An 18824-nucleotide genomic window follows, 5' to 3' on the forward strand; every position below is an offset into this window, starting at 1 on the left:
AGATAAGATTTTACCACTGTGGTCAGGTGCAATGGCTCATGCCTGTAATCCAGGCACTTTGGGAGGCCGAAGCGGGCGGATCACCTGAGGTCAGGAGTTTGAGACTAGCCTGACCAACATGGAGAAACCCCGTCTCTACTAAAAATACAAAATTAGCCAGTCGTGGTGGCGCATGCTTGTAATCCCAGCAACTCGGGCGGCTGAGGCAGGAGAGTCTCTTGAACCCGGGAGGCGGAGGTTGCGGTGAGCTGAGATCGTGCCATTGCACTCCAGCCTGGGCAACAAGAGCGAAACTCCATCTCAAAAAAAAAGAAAAGATTATACCACTGTGCACTGCAGCCTGGGTGACAGAGTGAGAACCTGTCTCTCAAAAAAAAAAAAAAAAAAATGACGTTTGTGGACTTCTGTTTTCTCATTTGTAAATTGGAGTCCTGATGTACTTTCTAGATCTTCGATTTTATGCTGCTGATTAGTTTTTATGCCACTGTTCTCTGTAGGAAGCAGACAATGATCCGACAGGGGAAGCAGCAGCTAATACCCAGCAGACACTTACTTTCTATGAGCTAGACCTTGGTTTAAATCATGTGGTCCGAAAATACAGTGAACCTTTGGAGGAACACGGCAACTTCCTTATTACAGGTACTTTTCTTTCAGAGCTGCTTTGTACCCTTTTACTTGGTTCATTTTATGCCCAAACCTAATAGGTTTTACTTACAGGGTTTGGGAATTAATCCATTTGTTGTGAACCTGAATACCTTGTCTGTCTTTTGGACAGGTTAGAAGTTCATGTGGTGCAGTGATTTTAAAAAGTGTTGGGGATAAAGAGTGTTTAGCTCCTTAATAACTCATTTCCTACTGAGGGCAGGGAAGAGAAGTTGAAGGGAGCAGTCGGTTTGGAATATTCATTACTATTAGTTGTTGTGACAGTTTGACTGTAGTCAGTTTTTCCCCCTCTTTCAAACCTAGCTCTTTGAAAAGCCAAATGAAATGGACAAACCCAACAAGATAAAACCTGTGAATATGAAAACTTAAACAAAATGGAAATATTTTTGAAAACGATTATCAGATTGATCCAAAAATAATTAAGAACCTCAATAGACCAGCATTAGAGAAATTGAAGCAGTAGCCCAAAGTCACTCCCAGAAGATTGAGGTCCAGGATTTTCAGGAAAGCTTTTATTTTTTTGTTGAGGGACATATATGTATTCTGTTTTAAAATAAGTTTCTTGGCTGGGCGCAGTGGCTCATCACCTATAACCCTAGCACTTTAGGAGGCTGAGGCTTGAGGATCACTTGATCTCAGGAGTTTGAGACCATCCTGGGAAACAAGGTGAGACCTTGTCTCAATGAAAAAATAAATATTTAAAAAAAAAAAAAAGTAAAACAGATTTCTCCAGAGTAGAAAAAGAGTAAATGCTACTGTACCACTCTGTGAGTCTAGTATGACTACAATATCAAAACTGGATTGACAGTAACAAAAAAAATTTGCAGGCTGGTTCATATGGTTGTAGATAAGAAAAGCTAACATTCCAGCAAATCAGATTCAGTGTTTTAAATGCACATAGCTAAGTAACGTTTTTGGAGGAGCTAAAACATGGAAAATACTTTCACAGTTGGAAATCAGTTCATAGTTGGAAATCAGTTCACCATTGGGAAATCCACATTACTATTTCATTATATTAAAAGATTAAAGGAGTGCAGCTACATTTGTGGTCGTCTGCATTTCAGCAGGCTTGGGGAAAACTGATCTGTTCTATTTTGAATCATTTGCACTTGAATTGATGTCTAAAATAAGATGTTGTTTGGGGAAGATATTGGAGAATAAAAATAAAGGACAGCACTTTGAGTATTAATCTTAGAGATTGTTAATACGTTAAGCAGATGACTTATGGAAAGTGGATTACACATCTTGTTACTTGTAACATATTACCATACCTTTCATTCTCAAGGGCTTTTTCATTCTTTCAACACATTTTTATTGAGCCTTTGCAATCAGTATGTGCTAAGTCCATCTGCTGGATCTTGGGACTTCAGTGGTCAAAAATTAGATGTGGTGCCGCTTTTATGCAAGATTGAGTCTAGTGGTGAACACAGATAAATAACCAATTACCAGAAACTGTGCCAAATGCCATGATAGCACAGAGAAGTTCCCTAAACAGGGAAAGGAAAGGAATGTGTTACAGAAAGCTTGCTGGAGTCTCTAAGCTGAAACCTGAGGGCTAGTTAGGAGTTAGCTAGGTGCAGTTGGAGTGGGAGAGGAAGTTTCAGTTGTAAGCAAAGGGAACAGCATTTACAAAAGCCTAAATACAAGAAATAACGTGGTTCATTCAAATAATTAAAAGCTCATTATGATTTAATTAAGGGACTGGGATAGGAGTAGGGGTGGGGTGAAAGCTACTGAAGGATTCTAAGTAGGGAAATAATCTGATAGATTGACAACCTTAGATTAATTGCTTATACTTTGGCTAATGAAATGGAGGATATTAAGACTGAAGGCAGGAGACTGATCAGGACATTAAACTAAGAGATACTGGTAGCTGCCAAGGAGGTAGAATCAATAGGGCTGTGGGAGGAGAGAGAATTGAAGGATTATACTCAGGTATCTGGTTTGGTCTGTTAGTTGATGGTAGTATTCTCTAAGGTGGAGAATCTAGGAGGTGCAGCAGGGTTGGGAAGGAACCTGAGTTTGTTTATGAACACACTGTTATTTTATTTTTATTTTTTTGAGACAGAATCTCGCACTGTCACCCAGGCTAGAGCACAGTGGCATGATCTTGGCTCACTACAACCTCAGCCTCCTGAGTTTAAGCAATTCTCCTGCCTCAGCCTCCCGAGTAGCTGGGATTACAGGTGCCCACCACAATGCCTGGCTAATTTTTGTATTTTTAGTGGAGATGGGATTTCACCATGTTGGCCAGGCTGGTCTCGAACTCCTGACCTCAGGTGATCTTCCTGCCTCGGCCTCCGAGAGTGGTGGGATTACAAGTGTGAGCCACCGCGACTGACCTATTATTTTATTTTGCTTATTTTATTTTATTTTATTTATTTATTTTTTTGAGATGAAGTCGTACTCTGTCGCCTAGGCTGGAATGCAATGGTGCCATCTCAGCTCACTACAATCTCCACCTCCTGGGTTCAAGTGATTCTCCTGCCTCAGCTTCCTGAGTAGCTGGGATTGCAGGCATGCGCTCCCACACCTGGCTAATTTTTGTATTTTTAGTAGAGATGGGGTTTCACCATGTTGGCCAGGCTAGTCTCGAACTCCTGACCTCAAGTGATCCTCCTTGGTCTCCCAAAGTGCTAGGATTACAGGCATGAGCCACCATGCCTGGCTTGAACACACTGTATTTTAAAAATACCGGTGGAAGGTCCATGTCCAATAGGTGATTTGATGTATTATACATCTGAAGATGAGAACTGCATTTGGGTTGGAGGTAAACATTTGGATATGTTATCCAGGCTGATCAGACCTTCTATGTAAACACAAACTATGCTTCATCCTTATCTACCATGAGCATAAGGGAGGAGAAACACTTGAAATGTTTCTTAGCATTAGGCACATTACCATCATGAAGTTGTGCTGAAAGAGAGGAGGAATTGAAAGCTGAAGAAATTCATGTCTGTATCAAAGTCCCTGCTAAGTTTTATTTTCTCTCACAGTTCCAGGAGGGTCAGATGGCCCAAGTGGAGTACTGATCTGCTCTGAAAACTATATTACTTACAAGAACTTTGGTGACCAGCCAGATATCCGCTGTCCAATTCCCAGGAGGCGGGTAAGATCTTTGATATGAGAAGAGAGATATTTGTGTTTTAATTTTTGTGATTACAGTATAGTCTCTTAGTTTGTTACCAAGTTAGTTTTTTTGTGAAGTAAAAAAAAAAATTCAGTGACCCCGGGACAGGGACATAAATGTTGTTTTTAATAAAGCTGCTAAAATATTTTAGTAAAAGCCAAACAATTCGTTTATAAAGGGAATTAAAACTAATCTAATACCTATTTCAGAGGAACCTATGGACAGTTATTAATTTGAAATTCCTGAACGTTTCTAGTTTGGAGAAACCAGGCATATTTGTTAGAGATAGGTTGCCTTTTATTCTGTTTTGCTTGTTTTTTTCCAACATTTTTATTTTGAAAATTCCAAAATACAGAAAGTTTAAAAATAATAGAACAATGAATTCCCACATGCCTATCATTTAGATTAATCAGTTATTAATATTTTGCTACATTTGTTTTTTCTTTTTCATGATATGTCCGTATGCTTTTCTCGGCTAAGCAATTTGAAAAGAAGTTACAGGCATTATGATGCCTCACTCCAATAATCTTCTGAGATGACTCCCGAGAACAAGGACATTTTCCTATGTAACCAGATTGCCAATATCATACCCAAGAAATTGTAACATGTTGTGTAGTACCGTTACCTTATGTGTAGTTCATATTCATATTTCTGTCATCCCAAAAAGTTCCTTTGTAATTGGCCTTTAGTCTCTCTTAGTTTGGGATATTTCCCTTTCACCTTTTTTTTTTTTTTTTTTTTTTTTTTGAGATGGAGTCTCGCTCTGTTTCCCTGTTTCCCATACTGGAGTGCAGTGTTGTGATTTTGGCTCACTGCAACCTCAAGTGGTTTTCCCACCTCAGCCTCCCAAGTAGCCAGGATTACAGGCGTTCACTGCCACACCTGGCTAATCTTTTTTGTATTTTTATTTTTTGTATTTGTATTTTTAAATTTTTATTTATTTCTTTATTTTATTATTATTTTTTATCTCTGCTTATTGCAGTCTCCACCTCCTGGGTTCACGCGATTCTCCTGCCTCAGCCTCCCGAGTAGCTGGGACTACAGGCGCCCACCACCACGCCTGGCTAATTTTTGTTTGGTATTTTTAGTAGAGATGGCATTTCACCATGTTAGCCAGGATGGTCTCGATCTCCTGACCTCATGATCCGCCCACCTCGGCCTCCCAAAGTGCTGGGATTACAGGCGTGAGCCACCATGCCCCGCCTTATTTATTTATTTTTGAGACTGAGTCTCTCGCTCTGTCACCTAGGCTGGAGAATAGTGGCTCAATCTTGGCTCACTGCAAGCTCTGCCTCCTGGATTCACTCCATTCTCCTGCCTCAGCCTCCCGAGTAGTTGGGACTACAGGCATCTGCCACGCGCCCGGCTACTTTTTGTATTTTTAGTAAAGACGGGGTTTCACCGTGGTCTCGATCTCCTGACCTCATGATCCGCCCGCTTCAGCCTCCCAAAGTGTTGGGGTTACAGGTGTGAGCCACCGCACCTGGTCCCCTTTTTGTATTTATAGAGACGGAGTTTGCCATGTTGGCCAGTCTGGTCCCAAACTCCTGACCTCAAGTCATCTGCCTGCCTTGGCCTCCCAAAATGCTGGGATTACAGGCATGAGGCGCCCTGCCAGTCTGAGCTAATTTTCTTTTTTTTTTTTTTTGAGGTGGAGTTTTGCTCTGTTGCCCAGGCTCGAGTTCAGTGGCGCAATCTTGGCTCACTGCATCCTCGACCTCCCAGGCTCAAGTGATCCATCTCAGCCTCCCAAGTAGCTGTTACTACAGGCACCTGCTACCATGCCCAGCTAATTTTTGTATTTTTAGTAGAGGTGGGGTTTCACCATATTGGCCAGGTTGGTCTTGAACTCGTGACCTTTTGATCTGCCTGTCTCGGCCTCCCAAGTGTTGGTATTACAGGCCTGAGCCACCGTGCCTGGCCAGCTAATTCTTATAGTCTGTCCCATAGTCCGTTTCCTCATGATTATATTGAGTTTAATGTTTTTGATATAATAAGTGCAGAGGGGGTGATATATAGGTGATATATATTCTCCACTATATCACACATTGTGTGTCCATAATGTTGGTTTATCTAATTGAGACATTAACCTGGTCACTTTGTTAAGGTGGTGCCTGCCCATTGTCTTCATTGTAATGGTGTCTTTTCTTTTTTGGTAACTGATAATGGAATTTGATGGTGATCTTTGAGACTAGTGAATGTCCCTCATCCTGAGACTAGTAAATATCCTTCTTCCTGAGATTAGTGAATATTCCTCTTCCCCAGCGTCTTTTCACCCAGTGGTTTTGGTGTGGATCCTTTGAATCAGTTATTGCCATCTCTCCCCTCACCCCTGGATTATTTATTTGCTGTTAAATATTTATCTGTCCTGGAGTTGAACTTTAGGATTTAATTTAATCTAATATACGTAGTATGTAAGATTCCATCAATATTAGAAAACCTTAGAAGAAATTTGGCAAGTTAAATTCTTCTTGTTAAGGGACGGGAAGTCACTAAGTTAATTAGACGTTGAGACCTAACTATGCCAGGCACCGTACTTGGCTTTGCAATAACAAAGTCTAAAATTCTTGCCGAACTTACTCGGTGAGAGAAATAGAAACTGTTGAAAACGTTAAAAAACGCAAGCCAGGCGCAGTGGTGTTCCTCTGATCCCCAGCTACTTGAGAGGCTGAGGCGGGAGGATCCCTTGAGCCCAGGAGTTAGAGACCAGTCTGGGCAACATAGTGAGACATTGTCTTGAAAAGAAAAAAAATTCAAAATCATATCTAAGAAGGTGCCTTTTAGGAATCAGGCATTTGATGTAGAACATGGTAGTTTGGATGGAGCAGTGCTTCATTCACAGCCTGAAATGATGACTCTTTAAATTTCATGTCTCTTCTCAGACATTTTTCTCTGGAGATAATTTTTGCCTTATGGATCTGATCAGGCTGTAGTGAAATTGGGACTCTTTTGGTTACCCAGAGTTTATTAGATATTTGTAGCAGGAGAATTTTAAGCTGTGGAGTTCCAGTGTTCTGGCTAGCAGGACACTCTGGATCAAAGCTTGTGCCTTTAGGCCTTTAATGTCATGTGTAATCCCTATTGGTAAAGTGCTGAATTCCAGAACTAAGAAGTACCCATTTCTAAGACGTCGATTGTGTTTGTGTTTTTGACTTTGCTAGAATGACCTGGATGACCCTGAAAGAGGAATGATTTTTGTTTGCTCTGCAACCCATAAGACCAAATCGATGTTCTTCTTTTTGGCTCAAACTGAGCAGGGAGATATCTTTAAGATCACTTTGGAGACAGATGAAGATATGGTAAGTAGATCATGGAAGGACCAGTACAGCTACTCTGTGAGATGAGATAGGCAAGACAGGTAATAGTTTACAAATTAAAATAATGGAAATTAGAAAGTAGTTGCCTTTGGAACCGGTATATGAGTATAGATTTTTCTCTCTGGTTATTAGATTTTTTTGTCTGGTAATCTTACATACAATATAAGAGTGGTAATGCCACTTGTAGTGATTATTTTTAGGTGGTAATAATTGATGTGAAGAAAGTAAAGGTCTCTGTTTCTACTGAGAACTGGTAATAAACGTGATCTGTTACTAGTTTTATCTTATGGACGAGCTCTGTGAATAGTTGAGCAATTTCTTAGGTAGCTGTTTGGTTCAGGAATTGGCAAACATGTTTTTGTAAAGGCCACATAGTAAATATTTGCAGCTTTTGTGAGCTACGTAGTCTCCGTCTCAACTACTCAACTCTGCCGTTACGTACGAAGATAGCCACAGCCAGTAATAATTGACATGACTGGCCCGTGAGCTGGAGTTTGCTGTCCCCTGGTCAGATATGAAATACAGTATTTTATTTGCTACTCAGCCTGTGCTGTCTTATAATATGGGGCTCACTTCACTTGTTTGTACACCAGAATGTTTCTTTTCTCGCCAGGTTACTGAGATCCGGCTCAAGTATTTTGACACTGTACCAGTTGCTGCTGCCATGTGTGTGCTTAAAACAGGATTCCTTTTTGTAGCATCAGAATTTGGAAACCAGTGAGTAATCCTTCTGTTACCCTAGTTCACCCTGGTTGCGATAAAAGTTGGCAGCAGAGGCTGGGTGCAGTGACTCACGCCTGTAATCCTAGTTCTTTGGGAGGCCGAGGCGGGTGAATCACCTGAGGTCAGGAGTTCGAGACCAGCCTGGTCAACATGGTGAAACCCCATTTCCACCTAAAATACAAAAATTAGCTGGGTGTGGTGGCTGGCACCTGTAATCCCAGCTACTCGGGAGGCTGAGGCAGTAGAATCACTTGAATCCGGGAGGTGGAGGTTTCAGTGAGCTGAGATCACGCCACTGTACTCCAGCCTGGGTAACAAGAATGAAACTGTATCTCAAAAAAAAAAAAAAAAAGGGTTGATAGTAGGAAGGTGTGACTTTGAGGCTTAGGGAGCTTTTCACAAGACTGTGTTAGTTCTTTCAAAAGAAAAGTTTGTTTTCTCCCTTTAGAGTCTTTCTTTGTCTTACCTTCCTTTATTTTAGTGGCTTCAGTCAGTACCTCTGTGGGTATCTCCAGAACTATCTTTAGATTTGATGTCTCTTCTGAGTTTTTGGCTGAACATTTCATCAAATAATTTTTTTTTTTTGAAATGGAGTTTCGCCCTTGTTGTGGCTGGAGTGCACCGGCGTGATCTTGGCTCACTGCAACCTCCGCCTCCCAGGTTCAAGCGCTTCTCCTGCCTCAGCCTCCTGAGTTGCTGGGATTACAGGCATGCACCACCACGCCCAGGTCATTTTATATTTTTGGTAGGGACAGGGTTTCTCCATGTTGCTCAGGCTGGTCTCAAACTCCCAACCTAAGGTGATCCGCCCGCCTCGACCTACCAAAGTGGGTGGATTATAGGTGTGAGCCACTGCGCCGGCCATTTCATCAAATAAATAGTTATTGAAATACTTAAGTACTGCTGGGCTTAGTGGCTCACGACTGTAATCCCAACACTTTGGGAATCCAAGGTGGGCAGATCACCTGAGGTTGGAGTTCGAGACCAGCTGGACAACATGGTGAAACCCTGTCTCTACTAAAAATACAAAAATTAGCCGGGCATGGTGGCGGGCGCCTATAATGCCAGCTACTTGGGAGGCCGAGGCAGGAGAATCGCTTGAACTTGGGAGTTGGAGGTTGCAGTGAGCCGAGATCGCGTCATTGCACTCCAGCCTGGGCGTTGAGCAAGACTCCGTCTCAAAAAAGAAAAATTAAATAAAAAAAATGAAATACTTACTATTAAAGAGATGTTCCATAAGCACTTGACAGGTACCTATCTAGGGTTGAAGCTTACCAGCACTTAGCTGCCCACCCATATCAGCAGCCCTCCCATCCTCACTATTTCTGTTAGTGTCTAATAGACTAGTTATAGCAACTAAAGTGTGAAATCTCAATTTTTTTTTATTGTCCACCGCTTTCAGTCATGTGCTAAATTCTGTTTTTACTTCTGTACCCCTTTTCGTAATGCTAATCTGAACTAGTTCACTAGTTTTTTAATTTCATTGCCTTTCCTGTAAAACTCAGCCTTTTGTAGCATCATCTCATCCAGCAGACAAGACAACCTTGAATAAATAATTTCCCCTATCCCTGTATCATAATCATAAGTGGCTTTTCATTGCCAAATGGAAGAAATCTGAATTCTAGCCTCAAATTTAAGACCACTGTCTAAGACTACAAGTTACTTACACAAGATAAGGTGACATGGTCTTGCCAGCATCTTCTAAAGTGTAGTCATACCACTTTACTAATCTAGTGCTCAGTTTCTTCGTAATTAAAATACTGTCTAGGATTTTGTGCCATTTCTGCCTTGTTTCTAGCTATTCTCTCAATCTTAAATAAAATGCCTTTTACTCCTCAGTGACTTTTTTCTTTCATTTTTAAATCAAGATAGGGTGTCACTATGTCTTCCAGGCTGGTCTCGAACTCCTGGACCCAAGCGATCCTCTCCCCTTGGCCTCCCAAAGTGCTGGGATTGTAAACTTAAACCACCACACCTACCTTTCAGGTTTTTGGGCCCTTTTTTTTTTTTTTTTTTTTTTGATCGACTCACTCTATCACTCAGGGTGGAGTGCAGTGATCTCAGCTCACTGCAACCTCCATCTCCTGGCTTCAAACGATTCTCCTCTCTCAGCCTCCTGAGTAGCTTGGACTCAGGTGTGTGCCACCATGCCCAGCTAATTTTTTTTTGTATTTTTAGGAGAGAACAGGGTTTTGCCATGTTGGCCAAGCTGGTCTCAAACTCCTGACCTCAAGCGATCCATCCACCTTGGCCTTCCGAAGTGCTGGGACTCCAGGCGTGTGCTACTGTGCCCAGCCGAGCCTTCTTAGCTTTTTGGGTTTTTTTGTTGTTGTTGTTTGTTTGAGACAGAGTCTTACTCTGTTTTCTGGGATGCTGGAGTGTAGGGGCACAGTCTCGGCTTGCTGCATCCTCGACCTCCCAGGCTCAAGGTGATCCTTCCATCTCAGCCTCCCAAGTAGCTGGGACTATTAATTAGCAAGGCACATGCCTGGCTAATATTTGTATTTCTTGTAGAGTCTCAAACTTCTGGACTTAAGCAATCCACCTGCCTCAGTCTCCCAGTGTGCTGGGATTACAGACTTGAGCCACAGTGCCTGGCTGATATTTGTCCCTTTGTATCTAGCTCATTTTACTTGGCATAATATTTAGAAGATTCATATTCAAAAAAAAAAAAAGAAGGAGATTCATGTTTTGGTAGCCTGTGTCAGAACTTCATTCCTTTTTATGGCAGAATTACTCATTGTATGTACATACTGTATTTTGTTTATCCATTCTACTGCTGATGTACACTTGGATTGTGTCCGCCTTTCACTATTGGGAGTAATGCTGTGGTAGATGTTGCTGTGCTAATACCTATTTGAGTCCCCATTTTTAGTTTTTTTGGGTGTATATGTAGGAGTGGAATTACTGGGTCATGGTAATTCCGTGTTTAACTTTTTGAGAAACCACCAAACTTTCTCAAAGCAGCTACATCCGTTTTACATTCCCAACAGCAGTATATGAGGGCTCCAGTTTCTCCACATCCTTGCCAACTTGTTTTCCACATTTGTGATTATAGCCATCCTGCTAGGTATGCAGTGGTGGTATGAAGTGGTAGCTTTGCCTTTCCCCGGTGATGAGTGATGTTGAGCATCTATTTTTTTTTTTTTTTTTTTTTTTGAGACGGAGTCTTGCTCTGTCTTTCAGGCTGGAGTGCAGTGGTGCGATCTCCACTCACTGCAAGCTCCGTCGCCTCCCGGGTTCACGCCATTCTCCTGCCTCAGCCTCCCGAGAAGCTGGGACTACAGGCGCTTGCCACCTCGCCCGGCTGATTTTTTTTGTATTTTTAGTAGAGAGGGGGTTTCACCATGTTCGCCGGGATGGTCTCGATCTCCTGACCTCGTGATCCGCCCGCCTCGGCCTCCCAAAGTGCTGGGATTACAGGCGTAAGCCACCGCGCCCAGCTGATGTTGAGCATCTTTTTGTGTTTATTGGCCATTTGTGTATCTTTGTTGGAGAAATGTCTATTCAAATCCCGTTGCCCATTTTTTAAGAGTTGTCTTCTTGTATTTGAGTTCTCTATGTGTTCTGGGTACTAGACCCTTGTCAGAAATATGATTTGCAAATATTTTCTCTCATTTGGTGGGTTGTCATCTTACTTTCTTCCTTTGATGCATGAAAGTTTTAAATTTTGATGAAGTCCAGTTTATCTGTGTTTTCTTTGTTGCTTGTGCTATAAATAAAACACTCACTGCACTTCCCAGATCTTCTCCCTGAATTGTTTTGAAACAAATCCTAGCTATCTTACTTAATGTTAACACCTAAAAATAATAACAGTAGTATCTTAATATAATCAAATAGCTTGTGCTTTATATTGATGTCAGACATTATCGTCAGGCAGAGAACTCGTTACTGAAAGTTTCTTTTCTCTACTTCTTCCCAGTTACTTATATCAAATTGCACATCTTGGAGATGATGATGAAGAACCTGAGTTTTCATCAGCCATGCCTCTGGAAGAAGGAGACACATTCTTTTTTCAGCCAAGACCACTTAAAAACCTTGTGCTGGTTGATGAATTGGACAGCCTCTCTCCCATTCTGTTTTGCCAGGTTGGTGGGTCTTTCCAGTCCCTTCCACAATCAATCTAAAGTTAAACTGAGATCTAGTCTAAGAAATAGCTTTATTAGTATTTCCTTGAACTCGCCAGTGTGTAAAGCAGTTAGAGGTAGAAGTGTGAGCATAAAAAACCATTAATAAGTCCTTGGGCTTTTTTTCCCGTAATGATGAAACTCACGTTTAATGTAAAAATTCAGATCATATTCCTGTACTGCTTGCTGGGGAGGAAAAAAATCAGACCATGTAAAAAGTGAAAAGTAAAAGTCCTCCCTATAATCTTCTCACCCATCCGCTCCATTGAACCATATTGCTTATGTTAACAACTTCTTGTAACTGCTTCCAGGTGTTTTATCTGCATTTAGAATCATGTATATGTTTATGTGTTCTGTCTTTTTCTTTTTAAAATAGGTGGAGTCATATACTCCACAGTATTCTGTGGTTGACCTCTTGTCATATAACAGTCTACATATAGCTGTATTTACTTCATTTTACCACGGTTCCTCTTTAAAATAGTTCTGAGACATTGGGATCAGTTGGTAACAGAAAGTTTTGAATCACCACCTCAAGGAGGAACCTGCAGTGGCACAGAATGAAGATTGTGTCTCTCATTGGTGGTGCTCAGTTGTGACAGCCAGGAATTTGATCATGCTGTTGCATCCTCAATTGCCAGGGTTTGAGTGACCATTAGGGACCACCTGTGTAGTTAATCACACTTCTGATGGGAGAGGAGCTTGTTCACTGGGTACTGGGGAAACAAATCAGCATTCAGACAGGTTTAATTACACCCATCTGAAATTAATTGCTTTGTTCTTCCTTTCTGAGAAATGATTAGTCTTGAGGGCAACAGAAAATAAGTGTGACTAACTTCTTTTCTTTCTTTCTTTCTTTCTTTTTTTTTTTTTTTGTGGAGATGGAGTCTTGATCTGTCGCCCAGGAGGTTGGAGTGCAGTGGCGTGATCTCAGTTCACTGCAAGCTCCGCCTCCCAAGTTCATGCCATTCTCCTGCCTCAGCCTCCCTAGTAGCTGGAACTGCTAGCGCCTGCCACCACGCCCAGCTAATTTTTTGTATTTTTAGTAGAGGCGGGGTTTCACTGTGATCTCCTGACCTCGTGATCTGCCTACCTTGGCCTCCCAAAGTGCTGGGATTATAGGTGTGAGCCACCACGCCCGGCCAAGTGTGACTAATTTCTAATTTGATTATTAGTGATTTTTCCACCTTCATTGCAATTTGAATAAATAATGTGTGTAAATAGTTTATTCATCAAGAATAAAATTTAGCCAGGCATGGTGGCCCATGCTTGTAATCCCAGCACTTTGGGAGGCCGAGGTGGGCAGGTCACCTGAGGTTGGGAGTTTGAGACCAGCCTGACCAACATGGAGAAACCCTGCCTGTACTAAAAACAACAACAGCAACAACAAAAAAACAAAATTAGCCAGGTGTGGTGGCACATGCCTGTAATCCCAGCTACTTGGGAGGCTGAGGCAAGAGAATCACTTGAACTCAGGAGGCGGAGGTTGCGGTGAGCCGAGATCGCGCCATTGTACTCAGCCTAGGCAACAAGAGCACAACTCCGTCTCAAAGAAAAAAAAAAAAAAGACCAGGCATGGTGGCTCATGCCTGTAATCCCAGCACTTTGCGAGGCCGAGGCGGGCGGATCACAAGGTCAGGAGATCGAGACCATCCTGGCTAACGTGGTGAAACCCTGTCTACTAAAAATACAAAAAAATTAGCCAGGCGTGGTGGCGGGCGCCTATAGTCCCAGCTACTTGGGAGGCTGAGGCAGGAGAATGGCGTGAACCCAAGAGGCGGAGTTTGCAGTGAGCTGAGATTGCGCCACTGCACTCTAGCCTGGGCAACAGAGCCTCCGTCTCCAAAAAAAAAAAAAAAAGACCGGGCGCGGTGGTTCACACCTGTAATCCCAGCACTTTGGGAGGCCGAGGCGGGTAGATGACCTGAGGTCAGGAGTTTGAGACCAGTCTGGCCAACATGGTGAAACCCCATCTCTACTAAAAATATAAAAACTAGCCAGGCGTGGTGGTGGGTGCTTGTAATCCCAGCTTCTTAGGAGGCTGAGGCAGGAGAATCGCTTGAACCCAGGAGATGGAGGTTGCAGTGAGTTGACACAGTGCCACTGCACGCCAGCCTCGGTGGCAGAGTGAGACTCTGTCTTAAATAAAAAATAAAAATAAAATTAATGGGAAATTAAAGTGTCTATAGCAGGGCTTCTTCACATTTATTTCTGCCATGGATCTTTTTGCTAGCCTGAAGCATCTGGATCCGATCTGAATGTTTTACTGTTTTGTTTTGTTTTATTTTTTAAATTTTTTTTGAGATAAGAGTCTCACTCTGTCACCCAGGCTAGAGTGCAGTGGCACAGTTATGACTCACTGCAGCCTCAGCCTCCTGGGCTGAAGTGATTTTCCCAACTCAGCCTCCTCAGTAGCTGGGACTATAGACACAAGCCACCGTACCCAGCTAATGAGTGATATTTTAAAATGCACATGAAAATATACATAGATTCAGAATAGCAAAATATTTTTAAAGTTGTGGAAAACAGATGTGCTTTATTGAGGCTCTATAAATAATAAGATGATACACTTAAAATGGGTGAGTTAATTTCTTTTAGGAGATTGGAGTAAAGGCTGTATACCCTCAGTACTCACGTGCACATCTATGTTACGGTAGGCTCCATTGCTTTGCAGAGAGAGTAAAGAATTTTCATTTGAACTGTCCAGTTTGGCAAAACTGTAATACAGATGATTCACCTCTTTTCACATGTTGATCAACAGATAATTGTTTTGGAAAGCAGCTGGATGTCTGGGATACTAGAGAATCAGAATTGTGTTTGAAAACAGCACTGTAGACGTTTCTTCCTCTAACTTTCTCTGTGCAGATAGCTGATCTGGCCAATGAAGATACTCCACAGCTGTATGTGGCTTGTGGTAGGGGACCCCGATCATCTCTGAGAGTACTAAGACATGGACTTGAGGTAAGATTGCAATTTCTAGATAATCTGCAGGGTTTGGAGGGAAGCATTGACACAGTAGTTTATGGGTTTACTCTGATGTTGTCAAAGACATAGTTAAGGTGTCTGTGAAAAAGTATGTTCTTTCTCCCTGACTTCCCCAAGGTTTATACTTGAGATTTTCTTTCTTTTTGTCCCTGAAACAGTCTCACTGTGTTGCCCAGGCTGGTGTGCAAGGACACAATCTTGGCTCACTGCACCCTTGACCTCCTGAGCTCAAGTGATTGTCCTGCCTCAGCCTCCCAAAGTGTTGATTACAGGTGTAAGCCACTGTGCCCAGCCTGTGCTATTTTCTATTCCTTAACTTGTTAGCATGATAGCCCACGTGGTCACTAGTCATGACATGGAGGCTAGGAAATCTATATGGAACATTTCACTGTCTCTATACATCTAGTCTTAGTTAAATCAACTATGTCAATGCTATATATGTTTTTGTATCTTATTAAATTTATTCCTTATTACTATATACTGTTAAATAGCATACTTTTTATTTATTCATTTATTTTTGCGATGGGGGTCCCACTCTGTGTCCCACGCTGGAATTCAGTGGTGCCATGATGGCTCACTGCAGCCTTGACCTTCCTGGGATCAGGCGATCCTCCCACCTCAGCCTCCTGAATAACTGGGGACTACAGGCATGTGCCGCAACATCCAGCTAATTTTTGTATTTTTTGTAGAGACCAGTCTCTGGCTGGTCTTGAACTCCTGGAGTCAGGCAGTCTGCTTGCTTTGGCTTCCCAAAGTGCTAGGATCACAGCCTTGAGCCACCACACCTGGCCAAGTGTCATAATTTTTAGTGTTTCTGCAATATTTCACCAAAGTGGGTAGATGATAATTTATTTAGTGAATATTTTATTGCTGGGCTTTTTAGGTAAGGTGGACACTAAAAGTTACCTTCTTGGATCCCATATTCTCTGTGTATCATAGTCCTAATGTTAATGCCTTCTAGTGAGGGCCCTGCACTTGAACTTGTTAGGAATAAAATAAAAAGCTTCCTATAACAGTTTGTTTTGAGAGCTTGGGAGTGGCAAACTGAGCTCTCAAGAGGCCTGCTACCTGTTTCTGTAAATTTTTGTTGGAAGACGCCCAAGATAATCTCGGTTTTGAATTCTGGTGTTACCACTTAATAGTTATTACTAAGTTTCTGTTTCTTCTGTAAAATGGACTTAATACTGGTACCTGCCATAAAGAATTGTGTGAATTAAATGAGATGATACATACAAAGCTCTTAAGATATGGCATGAAGTGTTCAATAAATGTTAGCTGTTAACATTGCTGTTTCAGGGAATTTGAAAATGTTTTGTCTCTGCCAAAATATATCATCAGTTCACCAAAATTTCAGTGACTCAGACCCAATTTAGAGCCACAGGTCTGGTGTGTGTGTGTGTGTGTTTTTTTTTTTTTTCTTGAGTGCAGTGGTGAGACCTTGCTTCAGTGTAACCTGCAACACCCAGTCTCAAGCAAGCAGTTCTCCCACCTTAGCTTCCCAAGTAGCTGGGACTACAGGTGTGCGCCATCACGCTTAGCTAATTTATTTATTTATTTTGGGTAGAGACAGGGTCTTGCTATGTTGCCAGGGCTGGTCTTGAACTCCTGGGCCTCAAGTGATCTTCCCACTTCACCCTCCCAAAGTGTTACGATTACAGGCGTGAGCCACCGCACCTGGCCAAGAGCCATTGCTCTTGATTCGTTAGTTACTTATTTCTCATTGGATCCTAGTGAGCATATGATGAAAGCTAGCGCTTTACACAAAAAATGCATACGTGCAGCTGGGCACGGTGGCTCACGCTTGTAATTCCAGCACTTTAGGAGGCTGAAGCGGGCAGATCACCGGAGGTCAGGAGTTTGAGACCAGCCTGGCCAACGTGGTGAAACCCCTTCTCTACTAAAACTACAAAAATGAACTGGGAGTGGTGGTGGGTTCCTGTAATCCCAGCTGCTCAGGAGACTGAGGCAGGAGAATCGCTTGAACTGGGAGGTGGAGGTTGCAGTGAGCCGAGATCATGCCACTGCACTCCAGCCTGGGCGACAGAGCGAGACTGTCTCCAAAAAAAAGTGCATATGTGCATTAACAGAAAATTTTTGTACAGTGTAAGAGATAAAGGGCTCAAGAATCATCATTTTTTAGTTTCCTGGTATTTCTCTCCCCACTTCAAATCTATAGACACACCTTTGTTATGTATAAAAATATTTTCCGAGGCGGGCGGATCATGAGGTCAGGAGATCGAGACCATCTTGGCTAACACAGTGAAACCCCGTCTCTACTAAAAATACAAAAAAATTAGCTGGTTGTGGTGGCGGGCGCCTGTAGTCTCAGCTACTCAAGAGGCTGAGGCAGGAGAATGGCATGAACCTGGGAGGCAGAGCTTGCGGTGAGCAGAGATTGTGTCACTGCACTCCAGCCTGGGCGACAGAGCGAAACTCCATCTCAAAAAAAAAAAAAAAATTGTTTTTAATTGTTGAACGTTGCTTTATTCCTGTATGTCTATTTGTTACACCTTGTTATCTAACTAGATTGTGGTCTCAATTGAGCCAGGGTGACTGACAGTTTTACGTTTGGTATAGAGTGTAGCATAATTGACAGTTGAATTTTATTGATGAAGTTCTTAGATCTTCCTTCTAATTAAATTATACCAGTAAACTAGGAAAAGTGCTAGTCCTTCTGTGAATATACATGAGTTCTTCCTATAAGATGTAGGTTACATGCTGTATATAAGTGGCTAGTTTGTTGTCTCTAGATCATTTAAAAACTTAATAATTTTAATTTTATAATGATTTTACATTTATAAAAAAATTGCAAAGATAGTAAAGTGAGTTCCTGTATAACCCACACCCAGTTTTCCCTTCTAGATCATTTTGAATTTGGCTTAGATGTTTTGTTTACTCTTATGTTTGAGAACCTATAGGACATGTAGAGAATCATTCACTCTGACTTTAAGGCGCATAGAAAGACAAAACAGTTAGTGCCCTAAGAGGTGGTGACTGTGTTCTTTCTTTTTTTTTGGAGATGGAGTCTTGCTCAGTCACCCAGGCTGGAGTGCAATGGTGCAATCTCAGCTCACGGCAACTCCGCCTCCCAGGTTCAAGCGATTCTCCCGCCTCAACCTCCCAAATAGCTGAGATTACAGGCACCTGCCATCATGCCTGGCTAATTTTTATATTTTTGCAGAGACAGGTTTCACCGTGTTGGCCAGCTGGTCTAGAACTCCTGATCTCAGGCGAGCAACCCACCTTGGCCTCCCAAAGTGCTGGGATTGCAGGTGTGAGCCATTGGGCCCAGCCGGTGGACTGATTTCTATGAGTGCTCATGGAAGAGAGAGGTGACTGACTGCCAGTCAAGGAGATAAAGGAATAATTTTGCTACAGGAGCTGGCATTTGAATTGATCCACATGGGGTTTGGCCTTACAGGAGCTAGGGAAAGAAACGGGATGCGGCCGGGCGCGGTGGCTCAAGCCTGTAATCCCAGCACTTTGGGAGGCCGAGATGGGCGGATCACGAGGTCAGGAGATCGAGACCATCCTGGCGAACACAGTGAAACCCCGTCTCTACTAAGAAATACAAAAAATAGCCGGGCGAGATGGCGGGCGCCTGTAGTCCCAGCTACTCGGGAGGCTGAGGCCGGAGAATGGCGTGAACCCGGGAGGCGGAGCTTGCAGTGAGCTGAGATCCGGCCACTGCACTCCAGCCTGGGCTACAGAGCGAGACTCCGTCTCAAAAAAAAAAAAAAAACGGGATGCTAATTTAGATGGCCTGATTCATTCCCAGTGGTTACTGCTGTTCTGAGGATGATCAAGGCATGTTGTACTTGAAGGAAAGGGGTATGGTTTTGGCTGCAGCAATTGTACCCTCTCAGACATCCTGTGACTTTT

General features: G+C 42.5%; 1 protein-coding gene and 1 non-coding gene across 4 annotated transcripts in view; both read left to right on the forward strand.

Moving 5' to 3' along the window:
- Nucleotides 1-18824, forward strand: part of SF3B3 (splicing factor 3b subunit 3) — a 54758-nt gene that overhangs the window by 10475 nt on the left and 25459 nt on the right. For all 3 annotated transcript variants that reach the window (XM_021932164.2, XM_003917165.4, XM_021932163.2), the window contains exons 5-10: nucleotides 498-639; nucleotides 3660-3772; nucleotides 6955-7092; nucleotides 7724-7827; nucleotides 11756-11921; nucleotides 14823-14918. In XM_021932164.2, the coding sequence (XP_021787856.1) occupies nucleotides 498-639; nucleotides 3660-3772; nucleotides 6955-7092; nucleotides 7724-7827; nucleotides 11756-11921; nucleotides 14823-14918 (759 nt within the window). The remainder of the gene's footprint in view (nucleotides 1-497; nucleotides 640-3659; nucleotides 3773-6954; nucleotides 7093-7723; nucleotides 7828-11755; nucleotides 11922-14822; nucleotides 14919-18824) is intronic.
- Nucleotides 6633-6723, forward strand: LOC116271376. The gene has a single exon (XR_004179936.1). It is a non-coding gene; the product is annotated as a small nucleolar RNA SNORD111 (small nucleolar RNA).

Source organism: Papio anubis, chromosome 18 (assembly GCF_008728515.1).
Source record: "Papio anubis isolate 15944 chromosome 18, Panubis1.0, whole genome shotgun sequence".
Taxonomy (NCBI): domain Eukaryota; kingdom Metazoa; phylum Chordata; class Mammalia; order Primates; family Cercopithecidae; genus Papio; species Papio anubis.